Genomic DNA, 18,489 nt, shown 5'->3' with positions numbered 1-18,489 from the left:
AGGAATCAGCCACTGCATCTTTGTCACTTAACTTTTTTTAATCTGAACTGACAGACCACTGAAGAATAACTGTAGGGAATAATCCCCACACTGGCAGAGGGGATGGATTAAATCAACCATGAAAATAAGCACTGGCCCATGTGTCTATAGCCTAAAAGAAATTTGAGTGAACACAGTCCTGTGTTTAAGCCAGGCACAGTATCCATTGAACTGCCTATAACATTGTCTCCTGCAAATGCCCATTTGAAGGGAAGGGCAAACGTCAATGCTTTGAAAGGCAGGGTACATCTTACTTGCTCTGCTAAGTTTAAAAAAATTATATTATTAGCCTAGAAATATAAAATGAGCACATGTGTTCCTTTCCCCCATATCCATGGCTTCATTTTTAGTAAGTATGGCTTCACTTCTACCCTAATAATTTTTAAATATACCCAGGAAAACCATGTTCAGTGAATGTTAGCTGTAATTTTAAACCATTTGCCCTCCAGCTAAAAGGTCTGAGAAGAAGTTATCAAAGATGTAAATAATTGTTTTCCATATCTAAGGAGGAAAAATAATGGGATTGAATGTTACATGAGCACTTCTATTTCACCCAATTGCATTAAACAGATATGGTATTAAGAAGGAAAGGTGGCATATTCAGTGATGCACTCTTAATCTCAAACCTCTAAAAACACAAAACAAAAAAAAACCCCTAGATTATCCATGTGTTGAAGAATGAGCAGAGCAGAGAGAACTGACATCCAAGGAGATTCTGATGTTCCAGCCAGATCGCTGATGTTGCAACCAAGCTTCTGCCAAACTCCATGAGAAAAGGAAACCAGTTCTTACAGGAAGGCTGGGATTCTCTGATGAATAAATCTGGTCTCCTCTGTTGAATAAACTGATTTCATATCAAAAGTGGATGTTTCCATATACAGTGTGATTCCCTGCAGGTTAGGGAAAAATCAATCAAGCAAAATCAAGGAACAGAATCTATACTCAAAATGCACACTCAACCCCTACAAGTTCTAATTTTATATGGTATTACTACCTGAAGAAGACTTGAAGATCTGATGGCAGCAAGCAGGAGGGGATTATTTAAATCTTTTTTCTTTTTTTCCTGAAGGAAGATCTTATGTTCACAAGTTTAATATTGATGGAGCTTCATTTTCTTGGCCCATGTTACATGCTCATTTGAAGAAAGAACATCCACACCAGGTTCCTCAGAGCTAAAAATCCCTAACACTGATGCTTTTCCACTGACGGAGTGTCCTGTTAGGCCCCAGGTTATCCGAGTTAGTAACAGAAAGGTCATTCTAGATTGTGGCTTTCCCAAGCAGCTTTTGTTTTGCTTGAAATGTACAGTTTCCTTTCTCTTTTATATCATACTCTCAAATTCTTCTAAATATTGTATCACTTCTATGGAATTGTGCTTTTTTTTCTAGACATATCTCTCTAGAGCCCTTTCTTTATGCTGCAGTCTCGACTGGGTATTATTAGAACTTCCAGGCATCTATCATAGTGGGGCTCCCTTGTATTATTTTTATGGGAAGACGCACACTGCTCTCTGCATCCTAAATCTTCCTCTTTCTTGGTTCACCTCCTTATTTTACTGAAGTATCTATTCAACTTCCTAAGAAAAAGTAAGTCAAGGGAGGATAAATCCTTGTAAGTTCTGATGTGGGCATTCTTACACGCTTGCTGATAACAGTTTAACCAGCAATAGAATTCTTGGCTAGAGATCATTTTCTTTCAGAACTTAGAAGGCATTGCCCCACTGACTTTAGATTTTTAGGTGGTGATAGTGGTAATGCACCTGCCTGTCAATGCAGGAGTCACAAGAGGTGCAGGTTCGATCCCTGGGTTGGGAAGATCCCCTGGAGAAGGAAATGGCAACCCACTCCAGTATTCTTGCCTGGTAAGTCCTATGGACAGAGGAAACTGGCAGGCTACAGTCCACAGCATCACAGAGTTGGACACAACTGAAGCAACTTAGCATGTGTGCAATGAGAAGTATGAGGCCTATTTGAGTTATGTCTCTTTTTAATATTCACTTATCTGTTTATTTTTTGCTGTATCAGGTATTAGTTGCAGCATGTAGGCTCTTCATTGCACCCTGTGGGCTTCTCTCTAGTTGTGGCACACGTGGGCTTAGTTGCTCAAGCAGGATGAGCAACTCATGTGGGATCTTAATTCCTCAGCCAGGGATCAAACCCCCATTCCCTGCATTGGCAGGTGAATTCTTAACCACTGAACCACCAGGGAAGTCCCTGAGTTATGTCTCTTTGTATGTAGCCTTTTATTTATCTCTCTGAAATCATATTTAGGATTTTAAAAAATCTTTATCTTTAGTGTTCTGCAATTCCATGGGGGAAGTATCAGTATCATGGGGGGCGTTTTTCCTTTCTCCTTGGTTGGCACTCAGTAGGAACCTGGATGGACTTCCTAAGGACTTGGAAGAACCACTAAGAGCTCTGAGTATTGGGGTGAGACTGTGAACTTTCTGGTTTCTTCAAGGTGAATGAGAAGAGAAGGGTGAACCGTGGGGTGTCACATCCATATTAGAAATCCTAAGTCCTCCCCAGTTTTTTTCTATTTCATAATAGGTGATCCTTTCTGTTATTTTCCTGAGAGTTTAAGCCTCACTGGGACTGTCCTGCAGGCAGAGATGTTGAGAGGTCAGCTGGTCCAGAGAAAGGACTTAGCAAACCTCTCTGGGGACTTGGGGAACTCCTCAGCCTCCCTGCCTGCTACATTGTTGGGCAGGTACAATCCCCTCGGGATGACCCATGCCACCACTTCACCCCTTCACTTTACAGTTGGAGCTTTCCCTCACTTTTTCTATCCTCCCTATTCAGTGGGGCATCTAAAAGCTAATAATATGTCTCAGATTTAAGATACCCCAGCAAGAGTGCTCCCCAAACTATCAACAAAGGCAGTAATGAGTGGTGAATGGCTCTTACTATCTAAATAAGATACTAAGGAACACTGGAAAATTCCCAGTGTCTGTTTCTTTCCAACCAATGTTTTCTGTCTCCTTTTTTTTTTTTTTTTTTGCTAATAGAAAGAACAAGTTCATTTTTCACAAAGCAATATTCTCAAAGTGATGGAGATGGATAAACAAGTTGTTCAGGTTGCAGGCCAAGTGAAGAGACTTCCCCTCCTGGATAGGCTGCCAGGAGCCCCAAGGCCAGTGGCTCCTGATCCCCTTGGATGGGGGCTTTAGAATGCAGACTTCATCCTACCCCCTGGAATCTATTTGTCTAACAAGCTCCCAGGTGGTTCTGGTCCATAATTTGAGACAGAGTAGGTGAAAACATCTGACCTAAAGAAGAAGCTTGTGTGGTTCAGGCAATACATGGAAATTAGTGGGGAGATTTTCATTGGAAGAATTTCTTACTTTTTTCTCCCTGATATCTCAAGAGATACTTAGATTGCTGCCCTAAATGCAAAAGAAGCAAATGACAGGTTACAGATATGTATGGCAATATTTAAGAGCTGATGACACTGACCGCATATGAAATAGTTACACATCATAGTCTTTGAGGCAGAACTGATTTTGCTTGTTTGGGGCATAATTGCCAAAAAATAAAGGCAAATTTTCCAGAACATCTTCACCTTCTGCACTTTTTCAAAATCCCAAATCCCCAACCCACTGTTTCCATCTACTTTGCAAAAACTTCTGTCTGCCAGTGCAGGCTGGGGATGCTCTTAATGAGGGTACCAGGAAGAGTTCCTGACCTGCCTCCTTGCTTCAGCTACCTTAGATGTTATTACTTGGGGGATTGCTGGGAGGGAAGATGTCCAATTTTACCAACTCAAATTCTTCTGGATGGGTTGTTCTAGATTTCACTTTTTTTTCTTCTTCTAGGGATTTTTCTAGGCAAGAAAAATGAGCAGTAAATGCAGAATTAGGGAAGCAAAGGCTCCATACATCAGGGAGCACAGATTTCCTTTCCAGTGGCCCATGAGTCCACTGATTTGTACAACTGGGGCCAATCTGGGAGTCACTGTCCCCAGTTAAGGAAGAAAGCCATTTGGAGAACTCTTAGCTGCCACCTGACGATACTCTAGAGACAACAAATCAGAGAGTTCCATGGACAACATAAGAGGATGCCCTAGTCAGTTACTTTCCTTAAAATGCCACCAAGCTCTGCTGCCGCCCAGTGTCTAAGTGTAAACATTCTTCCACCATCAAAACAAACTTGCGACATGAATCAAGTGTACTGTGGCCCTTCCCCAACTCCTGTCCACATATACCCCTCACCCCCTTTCCCTTGATTCCATGTCCCTGTTCTTATAATAACTCATGGCTCACACTCAAATTAGCATCTTTATTCTCAAAATGCACATTTACATTTTTAAAATGTTTCGCCTGCAGCAGAACAGAGGTTCAACTATACACACTTTCTCAGGAGCTGAACGATTCATCCCTGAACCAGTACCTTCAAATGAGCCTCTGTAAACTGAGGACCTGTGCCCACCTCTTCTCAAGAGTGGTGCCATGGAGGGCATCCCTTGATGAGGAAATAGTTATCTTTAGTTCCAGCCCTCAGGGGGAAGTAGGTTACCCCTGATGCTGTTATGTTAAGAGGCTTTGGGAAGTGGCAGACTTAAGACTGAATCGTCCATAGCACCTGTCAGCTGAACTCAGGCAGGTCATTTAAACTTTCTGGGCCAGGTTCCACAGTTTTAACATGACAGTGATATCATCTATTCATAAGATTGTCCTAAAAAGTTAAATTATCCATATTAAATGAAAGTGCTTTTCAAGCTAGGAAGCTCTGTCTTATTTTGAACCCAAATAGCCATCACTGTTCTCCGCCAGCTCAGACTCTAGCTTTGACATTTCTAGAGGGGTGTCTTGGGTGCGCCCAAGACTGAACTCACGGTCCATGTTGACAGCAATCCATTTTCCCCACTGCCAGCCTGTGCCTCTGCATCTTCAGTGGACTCAGCACTTCCCTCCCAAAGCTGGGGGGCATCCTGCAGCCCTGTCCGTATTGCTCCCTCCGCTCTGCCAGGCATAGCCCTAGGGACTACACAGCCACACAGAGTAGAGAAGGATTGTTCTCCTCCCTTGTGGGTCCCAGAGCAATGTGGCTTGGTCGTGTGCTAAGTCGCTGCGGTCGTGTACATCTCTTTGTGACCCCATGGACTGTAGGCTACCAGGCTCCGCTGTCCATGGGGATTCTCCAGGGCAAGAATACTGGAGCAGGTTGCCATGTCCTCCTCCCAGAGACTTTCCCAGCCCAGGGATCGAATTCGCATCTCTTGTGTCTCCTGCATTGGCAGGCGGGGTCTTTACAACTAGCACCATCTGGAAACCCCTTGCTTGGTCTCCAGGGTATATATATGGAGAAACAGCTATTTACTATTACTGTTGTTATTGTAGTAGTAGTAGTAGAATAAACATAGCATAAAATTTGCCAAGTTAACCGTCTTAAAGTGTACAATTCAGTAGCATTAAACACATTCACCATGTTGTCTAGCCCTCAGTGCTATCTCATTCTAGAACTTTTTCATCACCCCCAGCCAGAACCCCATCCCCAGGAGCAGTTACTCTCCAGTCCTCCCCCTCCTCACCCCTGGCAACCACTAACCTGCTTTCTGCCTCTGTGGATTTGCCTATTCTGCACATTCAATATAAATGCAACTATAGAGTATATGGTCCTTGGCATCTGGCTTCTCGCCCTCAGCAAGTTCAAGGTTACCCTTTGCTTTTTCTTTCCATAGGACTAGGCTTGCACCAGAGGACTGTACTCAGAATGGGCTTGAACAGCCATTCAGTTCAGTTCAGTTCAGTTGCTCAGTCGTATCCGACTCTTCGTAACCCCATGAATCACAGCACACCAGGCCTCCCTGTCCATCACCAACTCCCAGAGTTTATCCAAACTCATGTCCATTGAGTTGGTGATGCCATCTAACCATCTCGTCATCTGTCATCCTCTTCTCCTCCTGCCTTCAATCTCTCCCAACATCAGGGTCTTTTCAAATGAGCCAGCTCTTTACATGAGGTGGCCAAAGTATTGGAGTTTCAGCTTTAACATCAGTCCTTCCAATGAACACCCAGAACCGATTCCCCTTAGGATGGACTGGTTGGATATCCTTGCAACCCAAGGGACTCTCAAGAGTCTTCTCCAACACCACAGTTCAAACGCATCAATTCTTCGGCGCTCAGCCCTCTTTAGAGTCCAACTCTCACATCCATACAGGACCACTGGAAAAACCATAGCCATGACTAGACGGACCTTTGTTGACAAAGTAATGTCTCTGCTTTTTAATATGCTATCTAGGTTGGTCATAACTCTCCTTCCACGGAGTAAGTGTCTTTTAATTTCATGGCTGCAATCACCATCTGCAGTGATTTTGGAGCCCAAAAAAATAAAGTCTGACACTGTTTCCACTGTTTCCCCATCTATTTCCCATGGAGTGATGGGACCAGATGCCATGATCTTTGTTTTCTGAATGTTAAGCTTTAAGCCAACTTTTCCCCTCTCCTCTTTCACTTTCATTAAGAGGCTTGTTAGCTCCTCTTCACTTTCTGCCATAAGGGTGGTGTCATCTGCATATCTGATGTTATTGATATTTCTCCCAGCAATCCTGATTCCAGTTTGTGCTTCTTCCAGCCCAGCATTTCTCATGATGTACTCTGCATAGAAGTTAAATAAGCAGGGTGACAATATACAGCCTTGACGGACTCCTTTTCCTATTTGGAACCAGTCTGTTTTTCCATGTCCAGTTCTAACTGTTGCTTCCTGACCTGCATACAGGTTTCTCAAGAGGCAGGTCAGGTGGTCTGATATTCCCATCTCTTTCAGAATTTTCCACAGTTTATTGTGATCCACACAGTCAAAGGCTTTGGCATAGTCAATAAAGCAGAAATAGATGTTTTTCTGGAACTCTCTTGCTTTTTTGAGCAGCCATTACCATCACACTTTTGCAGGATTCCTGGTCTCTTGCAGGAGATAAATCCTTCCTGCTTCCTTCCTCCTTAGCACCAGTCCTCTCACCTCTGAAAACATATTGCTATGAAGTGACTCAGGTCCCAGCCAGGCTGGGAGCTTGTAATCCTTTCCAGCAGAGTCTCAAACCCAAGCCTCCAGTTTGCCAACCATGCCCAAAGATCCCTTAACTTGATAGTCCCAGAAAATGCTGACACTGCGCCCCCAACTAGAATGATTATAATAGTCTGAGTTGCACTTTCTGTTAACAAAGGTGAGCGTGTTGCTAAGAATCACATAACCTTTAGCGTTTGAGTCCCATTCCACTTTCAGTGAATCCCAAGGTGTTTGAGTACCTTGCAAAGTACAAGAGACATTTGTATTTCTCCCGAATCACTCATGGCCATGCTCATGGGCAGAATTTCCTTTCCATTTCCTGCCTCAGAAGTAATTGTATGTAAAGCCCATCCAGGATAGTTCTGTTGCCTCTGTGGTATAGCTTTTTTTATGTGCGTGGTTTCCTGAGAACATCTTTATCAAAGATCCTAAAAAGAACATTTTTTAAAATAATTTACAGTTGATACATAGTAACTGAACAAATAGATGCAAGCTTCTACACTTCTTTGTCTTATTAAATTATTTATTTGGGCAGTTCTGACCCACTGGTCTTGTCTTACTACTTCCTTCTCTCTAGAAAAGTCAGATTTTGATTTTTTTTTTTATTCGCACCACCAGGCTTTCAAGATCTTAGTTCCTCAACCAGGGATTGAACCCACACCCTCGGCAGTGAGAGGGCAGAATTCTAACCTCTGGACCACCAGGGGATTTCTTGATGGAATTCTGTTTTGTGTTTCGTTTTCAAAACTGTAAGTTTTTAAAATTTAAAACATCCTAATATTTTTGTGCATCTCTTTAAGTTCTTCCATATCTACTGGTACTGTAGTTAAATTTTACACTTAACTTTGGCCCATGGAGTGTATAGTAACCAGACACAGAGGAAATAATCATTAAAGGACATAAATATCAGGGAAGAAAGTAAAATCTTTAAATTGCTATGCATAGAACCAAAGCATAGAATCACCCAACAATCACCATTTTATCTGCAAACATTCTCTTTATTTTCCTAACTTATGTCTGTACCTGTGTGCTTTACACAATGAGCCATTTAGAGGCTCCATATTTTAGTCTTTCTTTGCTTTTTTTTTCATATCATTGCATATGTGCCTTTGGCATTTTTGAGACCAGAATTACATTCTTGTACAGCCCCTCATGATTTCCTTTGTGTCCAGTACATACCTGAACATAGTTTACTGCCCATCATTCCTGGCTTGCAGATGCCAAATTAGCTGATGTAACTCAAAGAGGTTTAGTTTAGGTTAATGCCTTTCCAGGGAGGGTGCAGGTTACAGGGAAGAAATAGCCAAGCAACGTGAACTCACCAACATCAAGAAGCAAAGACACATTTGGGACCCACATCTCATTAGTAGGTTAGGGTCCGCTGCACCTACCTGTCGGCCAATATCTATCTGCCAATATTTCCCAGTCTTTCCTGTTTTCAAACACTGATTTAGATAAATGATTTTCTAACCAAAATGAAACAGTATGGTATTTAAGTCAACCATGAAAATAAGCACTGACATATATACCCCCTACCCTGAAAGAAATATGGACAGGCTTGATTTGAATCTGGCAGGGGGCCAGATGCAATCACGTTTCCAAAGTCTCTGACTCCACAAAAGGAGAGATCTAGCCCCCTCCAGATTACAGAAGATCCCAGGGGTCATAACTGAGCTGGGCTCTCTGGTCTTCGATAAAACGTGGCTTTGTAGAATAGGAGCAAGGAGAGGGGGAAACGGCAAAATCAGATCATTCTTTTAAAGTTCTTATAACTGGGTATTTTTTTTTAATATGGACTTTAGTTTTTAGAGCAGATTTAGATTCAGAGCAAAATTGAGCAGAAAATTCAGAGTTCCCCCTTGACTGGGTATTTTCCAGCCCTCTCTCAGAGATGTTGTCTCTACAGGTCGAGTCCCAGAGCACTCTGCATTTACATCACAGGCAGGACACACACTGGTCTGAGTGTTTGAACAGACCTAGAGTAACTCACTGACCCAAGGGGACATTTGTTATCCCCACCAGTCCAACATGGAAGCTCTCAGTGTACCTGAGAGAAAAAAAAAAAAAAGGTATTTGATGCCCCTGGGAAACAGCAAACTATCATTTCATCAGTATAGCTATGCCTTGCTTTAAACAAACCTGATTATATTTAAAATCTGACTTATACCAGAGGTGAATTGGGAATGATCCACGTTTCCACCACGTTCAAAGTCAGGCTTCCACCACTCTAAGGTCTAAAATCATCAAAGCTTCTGTTCCAGGCAGTTCATTCTCCACATTGGTCCTTCAGAAACATCATCTAAGTCATGCTGTCATCTGGGTGTCTTCCTGCCCGGAATATCCTCCCATCCAGGTGTAGAACTCACTCTCTTGAGCCCTCTGTGCCCTCATTCCACATCCCCCAGGAACACTGCCTCTAGCCCTCTCTAGCCCAAAAAGGAGCCAATCTCCTCATTCTCCTGGCCCTTTTGGTCAATTTTCACACTGTTGACCATTTAGACAACCAATTGATTTATATCGAGTACTTACCATTAGCAGGATTATAACAGGCACCCCAAGCCTGATCATTTCTTATAAGTTCCTCTTACCTCCACAAATCCACTATAAATTGCTTAAAGGCAGGACTATGTCCCCTTGTTAAATCCTACTTATTATCAGAACAGCACTGGTACCTAGTTGGTGTTTATATTTTACAAAACGATTCTTAACTTTACAAAAATAGTCAGTAGTTGACTTCCTTACAGAGAAATTTCTTCAGATGCGCTCAACGTAGGGTTCCATGTACATGTATTTTTCAAGATCATCATTGTCATATGAAGGTGGGTATATGATGTCACTTTATAGAGCCACTATATATTTTTTAAGAAGTATTTTTTTAATTGGAACTAGTTTAATGTTGCAAACAGTGGTTACTACCTTTGGGAATCTTGATGAATTCTAAGTGGGGGAGGAATGGAATAGTATAGAAGCCAAGGCCTGTGGTTTCCTTACATTTATTTGTAGGCTTATGGGAAAGCTTTTAGACTGATATTCAGGCAAAGAAGAAAGTGAACTTGTAGCAATAATTTTCTCTAGACCATTCTTCAGCCAAACTGATTTCCTGCTGGAGAAACTGTTCAGGGCTAGATGGGCATATGAAAACAAAGTTAGTGAGCTCAATGTTAAGACCGTTTATCTTACCAACTCTTACTTTTCACAGAATAAAAAATCTGGAAAGATGATTTCTTTCTCTCAGTTCCTGGCCTGTCCTTGAGGTCCCAATGTGACTAGTCCCCACAGTTCACAGCTGACTATACCCCTTCTGATACGGGGGGCTCTGTGGGGCTCCCAAGGTGGCTCAACGGTAAAGAATCTGCCTGCCAATGCAGGAGACTCAGTAGACATGACTTCAAACCCTGGGTCAGGAAGATCCCCTGGAGAAGGAAATGGCAACCCACTCTAGGATTCTTGCCTGGGAAATCCCATGGACAGAGGGGCCTGGCAGGCTACAGTCCATGGGGTTGCAAAAAGTCAGACGTGACTTAGTGACTAAATACACACGCACGTCTTTTTAACAAGCAGGCAAAAAGTTCAGACTGAGACTTTTAATTCTGCAAAACTGAGATGCATGTACTATCTTCAAATTAAAAAAAAAACTGTAGAAAATAAAACTCACATATCTAAGCAAGTTGGCAGAGGTCTGATGCAAGTGAAAATTACACCATGAGTGGCACTGATGATGAAAAGGAGATTGCACACACTTTAGCTTTCTGTGCTTAACTCCATTCAAGCATTTGCCAAAAAGATTTAAACGAGCTGACCTTTAAAAATCTAAATCAGACCTTGAAAGTCTAAGTGTCTTTCCCAAACAGGATGGAAAGGAAGAGAGGGAGAAATTACTCAAAAATTACCTGTTCCTAGTCCATCCCCTTGGTTTTGCACCTGCTCTATCCCTTAGAATGTAATGCCTGGTGTGTTACACTCTGGTCCTCCCTAAATTTTAAAATTTCCCCAAGAACTGACTCTCATACTCCCAGTGCCCCACAACCCTCTAAGACATCAAGGAGTTGCAGGGCATGAGGGTTAACATTCTCTAAAAGAGAGCCTTCTCAGCTCGCAGGGGACCGGTTATCAAATCCACAGCCAGCGGTGTGGTGGTGTATTTTCAACTCTACGTGTACGTTTCAGGTTCACGTGTTTGTTTCAACTCCACGTGTGCGTTTCAACTCCACGTTCGCTCTCTCTCCTTGCAGCTACCTCATCCCTGAACTCCCAACTCCAGCAGCTCCAGCAGCTTCAGCAACTCCAGCAGCAGCAGCCACCACCGCCCCCGGCTCCGCCGGGCAGCCAGCACCCGCAGCCCGCCCCGCAGGCGCCCCAGCAGCCCCAGCAGCAGCCGCCCCAACCAGCCCCGCCGTCCCAGCAGCCGCAGCCCGCCTCCCAGCCTCTGCCGGCTCCGCCCGCGCAGCCCCCGCAGCCTCCAGCCCACCCTCACCCCCAGAGCCAGAACCAACCGTCTCCGACTCAGCAGAGCGCCAGCCCCCCTCAGAAAGCCAGCCAGTCTCCGGGCCACGGCCTCCCGTCGCCGCTCACGCCACCCAATCCTTTGCAGGTACGCCCGCGCCCCGTCCCGCCCACGCACAGGGGACCCGGCTGCCGTGTGGCGCGCCCTCCCTGGAGGCAAAGGGCCCGCCAGACTTAGCACCCACTTGTGCAGCGTCTAATTCAAATTGATCTCTTAGACGGAGGGAAGAGGGAGCAGATAGCAGGCAACTGGGGATGCATGTAAACGAAACAGATAGAAACCCATTGATGTTGCCTCCGAAGGATAAATGTTATCTGTTTCCTCCGGTGAGAGGCCGGCACTGTAAGTGCACTTGTAGCCTGTAATAACTCCACTTTATGATACTTTTTGAAGGCAGCAAAGATAGCATCCAATTAAAATTATTACTAGCAGAGTTTTGTAGCCCCGTGGAGAACTACATCTCCTGTCCATGAGGCATGGTGGTTATTTCTCTATATTATGAATACAGTAGTGTCTTACCTTAAGTACTTCAGTGCTCTTTTGTTTCTATTTTCCCAAAGATTCTCTGGGGTTAGGAGGGTAAAGAAATTTAGCCCCAGTCTTATGTCCCAGATTCCAACCATTACTCCATTGACTAACAAGTGCTCTAAATTCACACCAGAACCCTCAACAAGTATGCATCTTTATAAAATAATAAAGCTTCTCTATATTTACTTTATTGCTGTGAAGCTGAGGGCATCCAAAATAGAATTTCAGGCTAATCATGAAAGCTCATCTCTATCTACTATCATTGAGGAGCAATGAACAGGAGCATTCAGGAATATATAACTTTAATGGTTCAGAAACTCATTCTTAACTTAGATGCCTTCAAAATAAACTAGCTTCAAAAGATAACGACTCTGATGTCAACACATCAGATCCAGAAAGTAAAAGCTCAGTTTGGGACTTAAAAAAAATAAGGATTTTTTTTTTTTCCCCAATGAGATTTCAGATGGTTTAGTACATGTGTAGTGTAGTGACAAATTCCCACAGAGTGGAAAGCCTATACTTACTTCAAGCATCAACTCACCTCCCTCCTCGAGGGTCCTTGACTCACAGTCAGTCTAGCCCAGCCCTTCCAGAGGACCACAAAAGTGATGTTATCCTTAGGTCCTAAATAGCTAAACACGCAGAATCAAAATAGGTTGGCCCACAGACAGAAAGGCGAGTAGATTAGAGACTTAGTATTTTAGAACTGATTTAATTTGTTGTCCTGTTTCTATGAGCTTGGTTTCTCAGTGGTGGCTCCGAGTTTTCTTGGAAAGGGAAACATTTGGGTGAGATAAGTAATTGTGTCTTCCTTGGCACTTGGGTCATGGCTACCTAAAAATTTGAACAGTTTTCCCCAATTGAGTTTGAAAGTGTATTTTTAAAATATTACAAGTATGAAACAACATAATACCTTTGACGTAAGTTAGATTGAAATGAACACAGGCTAAAAAAGTCTTGATTATACACTTGACATCTATGGGATGTCATAAATGTATATAAGTACATCTAATCAGATTTACCAGACACATGACTAGAGCATATTTTCAACATTTGGAATTCAACAGTGGTTATTCCAAAGAATGGGTTTAATGTATTTTAAAGAGCAGTTAAATTAGATATACCTCAGCTCCAAGTGATTAAACACTTCCTTGATCTAAACCATCAAAGTAGATGAATTACCAAAGAAACCATGTGTCCTGCTCTGAGGGATGAGATTGCTAAACCCTGCCCCTGTTGTTCAACTTAATCCAGTATTCTATAGAGTTGAGTGAAAGCTTTGAGTTCTGTGGACATCAGTCTTCTCAGAACACTGTCAACATTGTATAAATCTCTATCAGCCAGTAAAAAACAAGTGTAGACAACCCACTTGAATGGCTGTTGACAGGGCTTTAGACGAGGTGACCACTCAGCCTCCTGAAAACTAATTCTGTGAGGAGAATTTCCAGATGTTCTCCTAAAGGTTTCCCATGGAAATCTGGGAGGTATTTCATTTTATGTTTTTGCAACAAATGAAGGCTCAAAATCACATTTATTTCTTTATAACCCTGAGAGACTATTCTAATTTTCACTGTTGAAGTTTTAACTTATAAGCTTACTAAGTATATTGATGGGATAATACTCTATCTTCTTGTGTGGATCTAATGAATGACCACTGAAGGAGTGATTTGCTGAAATGTTAAGATATTATTGAGCAGATAGAGAACTAATTTTGAAAAGTCCGCAGCTGTAGGAATAAAATGATTTTTTCCTTTCACTGTAGGCATGTGTAACGGAAATAAAGAATTCTGTGGTTTTGAAATAGTATATTTTTCTCTACATTAGCTGAAGGGTTTTTGAGTTTGTTGAACATGTTATGTTTGAACTTTTGAAAAAGAAAACTATTTAAGAGGATATGAAAGATATTTAACCCTCAAAGGTAATGATCTTTACAAACTAAAATAAAATATTTTTGTTTGAAGGTTATTAAGAGAATAATCATCAACTAAGTTCATATATGACAGCTTAAATTCTATTTTACAATTATCTATTTTCATGTGGGCTTTGCCTTTTTACATTGTTCAAAATCTGTCAGAGAGATATTATTTTAAAATATGCAACCTAGGTTGTTAGGATAATAATCATTTCTAAAACTGTACAGATACTATCATATCTTCAGAAAAAAATAATAAAGTACCTTATGTAGGTATATTTGGTGAGGTTTTTCCTTGAGATGAAAAAAAAATAATAGTGCTGACAGGTAGTAACACTCTAAGCTAAAGTTTTCCAAATAGTTCTGGTCAGGTTTTTGTCTAATACTGAAATTTTTTTTTTCATTCTTTTACTCAATTCCATGAAATGAATTGCATATCCAAAACCAGGTTGTTGTTTTAAGACAGATAAGGGTCTAAAGTATTGTCACCTCAGAGAACTAATTTTGATAGCTTAGAGTTACAGGGGGGCTGGTGGTCCAGCATGGCTATCAGAAGCTGGCCCCTGAAAGCCTATGTTTAAACTCTTCACGGGATTTAAGGTCTGCTCACCCAATTTTATTCTCGGGAGAGAGAAATTCTGAACAGGATTATAAGTGCAAAGATTTAGGGGCCAGGCAGTCAGTAAAAATAAGTAAAACAGACTTGACTATAAGGGCTTCCCTTGTGGCTCAGTTGGTAAAGAATCCCCCTGCAATGCGGGAAACCTGGGTTTGATCCCTGGGTTGGGAAGATCCTCTGGAGAAGGGAAAGGCTACCCACTCCAGTATTCTGGGCTGGAGAATTCCATGGACTGTATAGTCTGTGGGGTCACAAAGATATCAGAAGATATCTACAAATATGGATATCAGAAGCTGGCCCCTTGAAGCCTGTCTTTAAACTCTTCATGGAATTTAAGGTCTGCTTACCCATGACTTCATTCTCCGGAGGGAGAAGTTCTGAACAGGATTTTAAGTGCAAAGATTTAGGGGCCAGGCAGTCAGCATAAACAAGTAAAGCAGACTTGAATATAAAATCCAAGTGAAATTTTGGAAACGGTGTATGGGACAAACAAATGTGAGTTGAATTTAACCCTTAGATTCCAGATAGATAACAATCCATGCCCTTTATTTTTGTCCTAACCCACCTGCCACAGGCCGCACCAGAATCTAAAACTAGAAATGTAGTGTGTGTGTTGAGTGGGAACAGATCAGAAACATATATGGAAGCAATCTTTGGGGGAAAAAGATATGGTCTAATCATTCCTGGGTAGACAGAACAATATACGGTTTTAATTTCAGTGTATGATATTTATCTGAATAAAAACCTAAGCCTAAGAATGGCAAAATACGTCCTTTCTGTGACCTTTGAGATGACTTTTCTTGAGACTGTTCCTTGGGAGTTTTTAACTTTCACTAAAGAAAATACAAACATTGTGTAAAAGTCTAGTCTAGTCTACCTGAGTGATCTGGAGATGATCTGGGCATGGTTGGAGCCTAGTCATGGTGACATAGGAAGAGGAAGCTTATTCTAATTCTGACCCTGCTTCCAACTAATTCACAACTTGGGACAAGTTCTTTGGGCTTTGTTTTCTTTGTTTGTTAATTGTGTGGTGTATATCATTTGTCAGATCCTTTTTGGGTCTTTGAGTCTATAATCCAAATGTTGGTAGGCCTGTAGAATTTTACTGGATACTGAAAACCCAATGTTCCTGAAGATTCTCTGAGTATTCTTCAAGGTCAGGTTAATTTCTTCCCACTCAGCTGGGTGGCAGAGTAGAGAGTGAAGACAAGCCCAAGTGGGATAATGATAGCAGAAGCAGATTTTATCTTAGCCTGAGAGTCAATGTTAAAGTCAAGTTTTCATCCTCAGAGAGTCAGTGCCATAAACTCTAGGTCCCAGATTGCTTTTTCACACCTATACATTAGAGAGGCTTAAGAAACCAAATGGTGCTTTTAACCTTGGCCTTTTGCATAACGTCTTGCATGGCAGGAAGCAGGATCATCTTTTTCTCTTGTATTGCACATTTTAATGAAAACAAAACAAAACAGAGAGAGAGAGAGAAATCAGTGGAAGCGATTAGGGGAGAGAAAACTATCTATGCTTGTAGGAGGAGTGAGGAGCACAGTCACCTCTCAGAGGTGAATTCGCTCGAGAGAGAGCATAAAATTGTCCTCTACCGCGTGCATTTCTTCATGTAAAGGTCCTGGTACCACTCAGGCATCAGCAGTAAACCTGCTTTCAAGTTCCACCTCTGCTTTAGCGCAGGCTCAGCCTCTTGATCTTCTCGTATAGGATGTTTTCCCCCTAGCAAAGTTTCAGTACTACTTTCCAGAGTGATAGAAAGAATGATGTATTATCACTTTTTAAAACAAAGAGCCCAAGCCCTTGAGGAGGAGTTAGACCCACATGATCTCCGTCCTTTTAAAGCAAATAATCTCCAATCATGTCTCCTTCCTATAAAACAGACCCAGTGCTTGGGGCCCACCCCCTCTCTCCCCAGTAGTTAGTCTTAATTTAACACAGTATTAGTCAAAGCTTGGTGGGTCTAAGTTTTTTTCATCTATAAGTGGAGGGGGTAAACTTAAATACTTTCTGGAACTCTTTCCCTTCTATTTGGAATTTTAGGTTACAAACCTCTAAAACTCACCTTGGGTGACCTATGCAGGTGTAGGGGAAAAACTCTTTTTCCCTCTACTCATTCTGAGTTCTCAAACTGGGGATCTGTAAATTAGACTAGAAAAGGCAGATTAAGAAGAGACAAACAATTTTTTATGACATGTGCTTCCTGCATACATATGGGAGCACTTAGTGATGAGGAACTCAAAGGGGTGGTTAGAACTTGGGCTTAACCAGCATCTTAATAAAAGAACACAAGGAATAACAAGACTGAGGAAAAGGACTACAGGCTTCTAAGAGTGGCAAATTGTGGGAAGGTGATATATGGGGAAACTAATAGTAGATAAGCAATATTTGTTATACATAATTTTCTGGTGCCATCTCTGGACTGATACAGGTCTAGACTTGTCTCCAGTCATTAAATTCTGTCCTTCCTGGTAGAGGAGGAGTTGGGGGAACACCTTTACAAGTTTATGTCCTGCTATTAGGCACAATAGGAGGATGGCAGAAAGCTTTTCTTGTATCTGTTGAAACTTAATTGCCTTCAGCTCAAAATAATCCTCATGCCAAAGTGGGCATGTTTTGAGCTGACATTTCTGCTACCTTTTGTAGGTATAGTTATATAACTCCCTTGTGGCCAGTGTAAGTTCTAGTAGAGCTCTATTTATACAGGGCTGAATCAGGCATAAAATTCCCTTCACCTGGACTAAGGTAAATGAGGCATTCATCTCAGATGCAGAATTCATCTCAGGTGCACCCAAAAATACAGTCATCAAGACAGACCATATTTTAATACAATTTTATAAAAAATCAAAATGAATGTCAAAATCCATGATGACCTAAATATCACATTTTAAAATATAAGATCAGTAACAATAATGAGCCATTTTGAAGTCTGAGGCAAAAGGGAAAAATCACTAACACTGATTTTGTTGGTCATGAATTTTTTGCATTCATTTTGGATTTTTAAAAAAATATCACATTAGATGTTACTCATCTTGATTAGTGTATTTGGGACACACCCTTAAACTCTGCCTGAGATGAGTACCTCTCTTGTCTCACATTGGCTACCAGCTATGTAAATGATTTATTTAGCAAATACTCTCCAAAGTCAATAGCATTCTGTCTATTGGAAATTTCAGCTAGGTCTTGGATGCCTTTTTCTAGTTAAAGCTGAAAAGTGCACCAGATTTTTGCACAATGGAAAAAGAAGTGTATGTTGGATAATGGATTGGGGTGGAGAGGTGGAGTAGGAACCCATCCTCCCTGTGTAAAATAGCACAGGTCTAATAAACCAATCATTTTTTAGTGAATTGAAATGTTATGACAATCCAAAGCGTATAGACTTTCAGTTATAACATAAAGAAGTCATGGGGATATAATATACATCATAGTGACTAGAGCTAATAATATTTTATTTAGAAAAAAAGAAAATGCATATTATTACTAAGAGCTGCATGTAAAATTTCTTGCAGTTTAAAATATATATATATATATATTTCACTTTGGTTCCACAAAATAAAAAAATATATAATTCAAAGTAAAATCTTTGAATTATATAATATATATTTCTTTGTTGCTTTAGCAATATAAATACAATTTAGCAATACAAATAAAATTGATGACTCCTGAAAAAAAATGTTGAGGACTTCCCTGGTGGCTCAGACTGTAAAGCATCTGTCTACAATGCCAGAGACCCAGGTTCGATCCCTGAGTTGGGAAGATCCCCTGGAGAAGGAAATGGCAATTCACTCCAGTACTATTGCCTAGAAAATCCCATGGACAGAGGAGAAAAAATGTTATGGCAATCAAAAAATTTCTTTGGCTGATATTTATCACTGAACTA

At 41.3% G+C, this 18,489-nt stretch overlaps 1 protein-coding gene across 3 annotated transcripts in view; it reads left to right on the top strand.

The window, feature by feature from the left end:
• The window catches only part of POU6F2 (POU class 6 homeobox 2), a 503,169-nt gene that overhangs the window by 361,689 nt on the left and 122,991 nt on the right, over positions 1-18,489 (top strand). For all 3 annotated transcript variants that reach the window (XM_070292382.1, XM_069588256.1, XM_069588255.1), the window contains one exon: positions 11,276-11,634. In XM_070292382.1, the coding sequence (XP_070148483.1) occupies positions 11,276-11,634 (359 nt within the window). The remainder of the gene's footprint in view (positions 1-11,275; positions 11,635-18,489) is intronic.

This window comes from Ovis canadensis, chromosome 4 (assembly GCF_042477335.2).
Source record: "Ovis canadensis isolate MfBH-ARS-UI-01 breed Bighorn chromosome 4, ARS-UI_OviCan_v2, whole genome shotgun sequence".
Lineage (NCBI taxonomy): Eukaryota > Metazoa > Chordata > Mammalia > Artiodactyla > Bovidae > Ovis > Ovis canadensis.
Note: the sequence above shows the minus strand (reverse complement) of the source record. Positions and strands in the feature narration are given on the sequence as shown.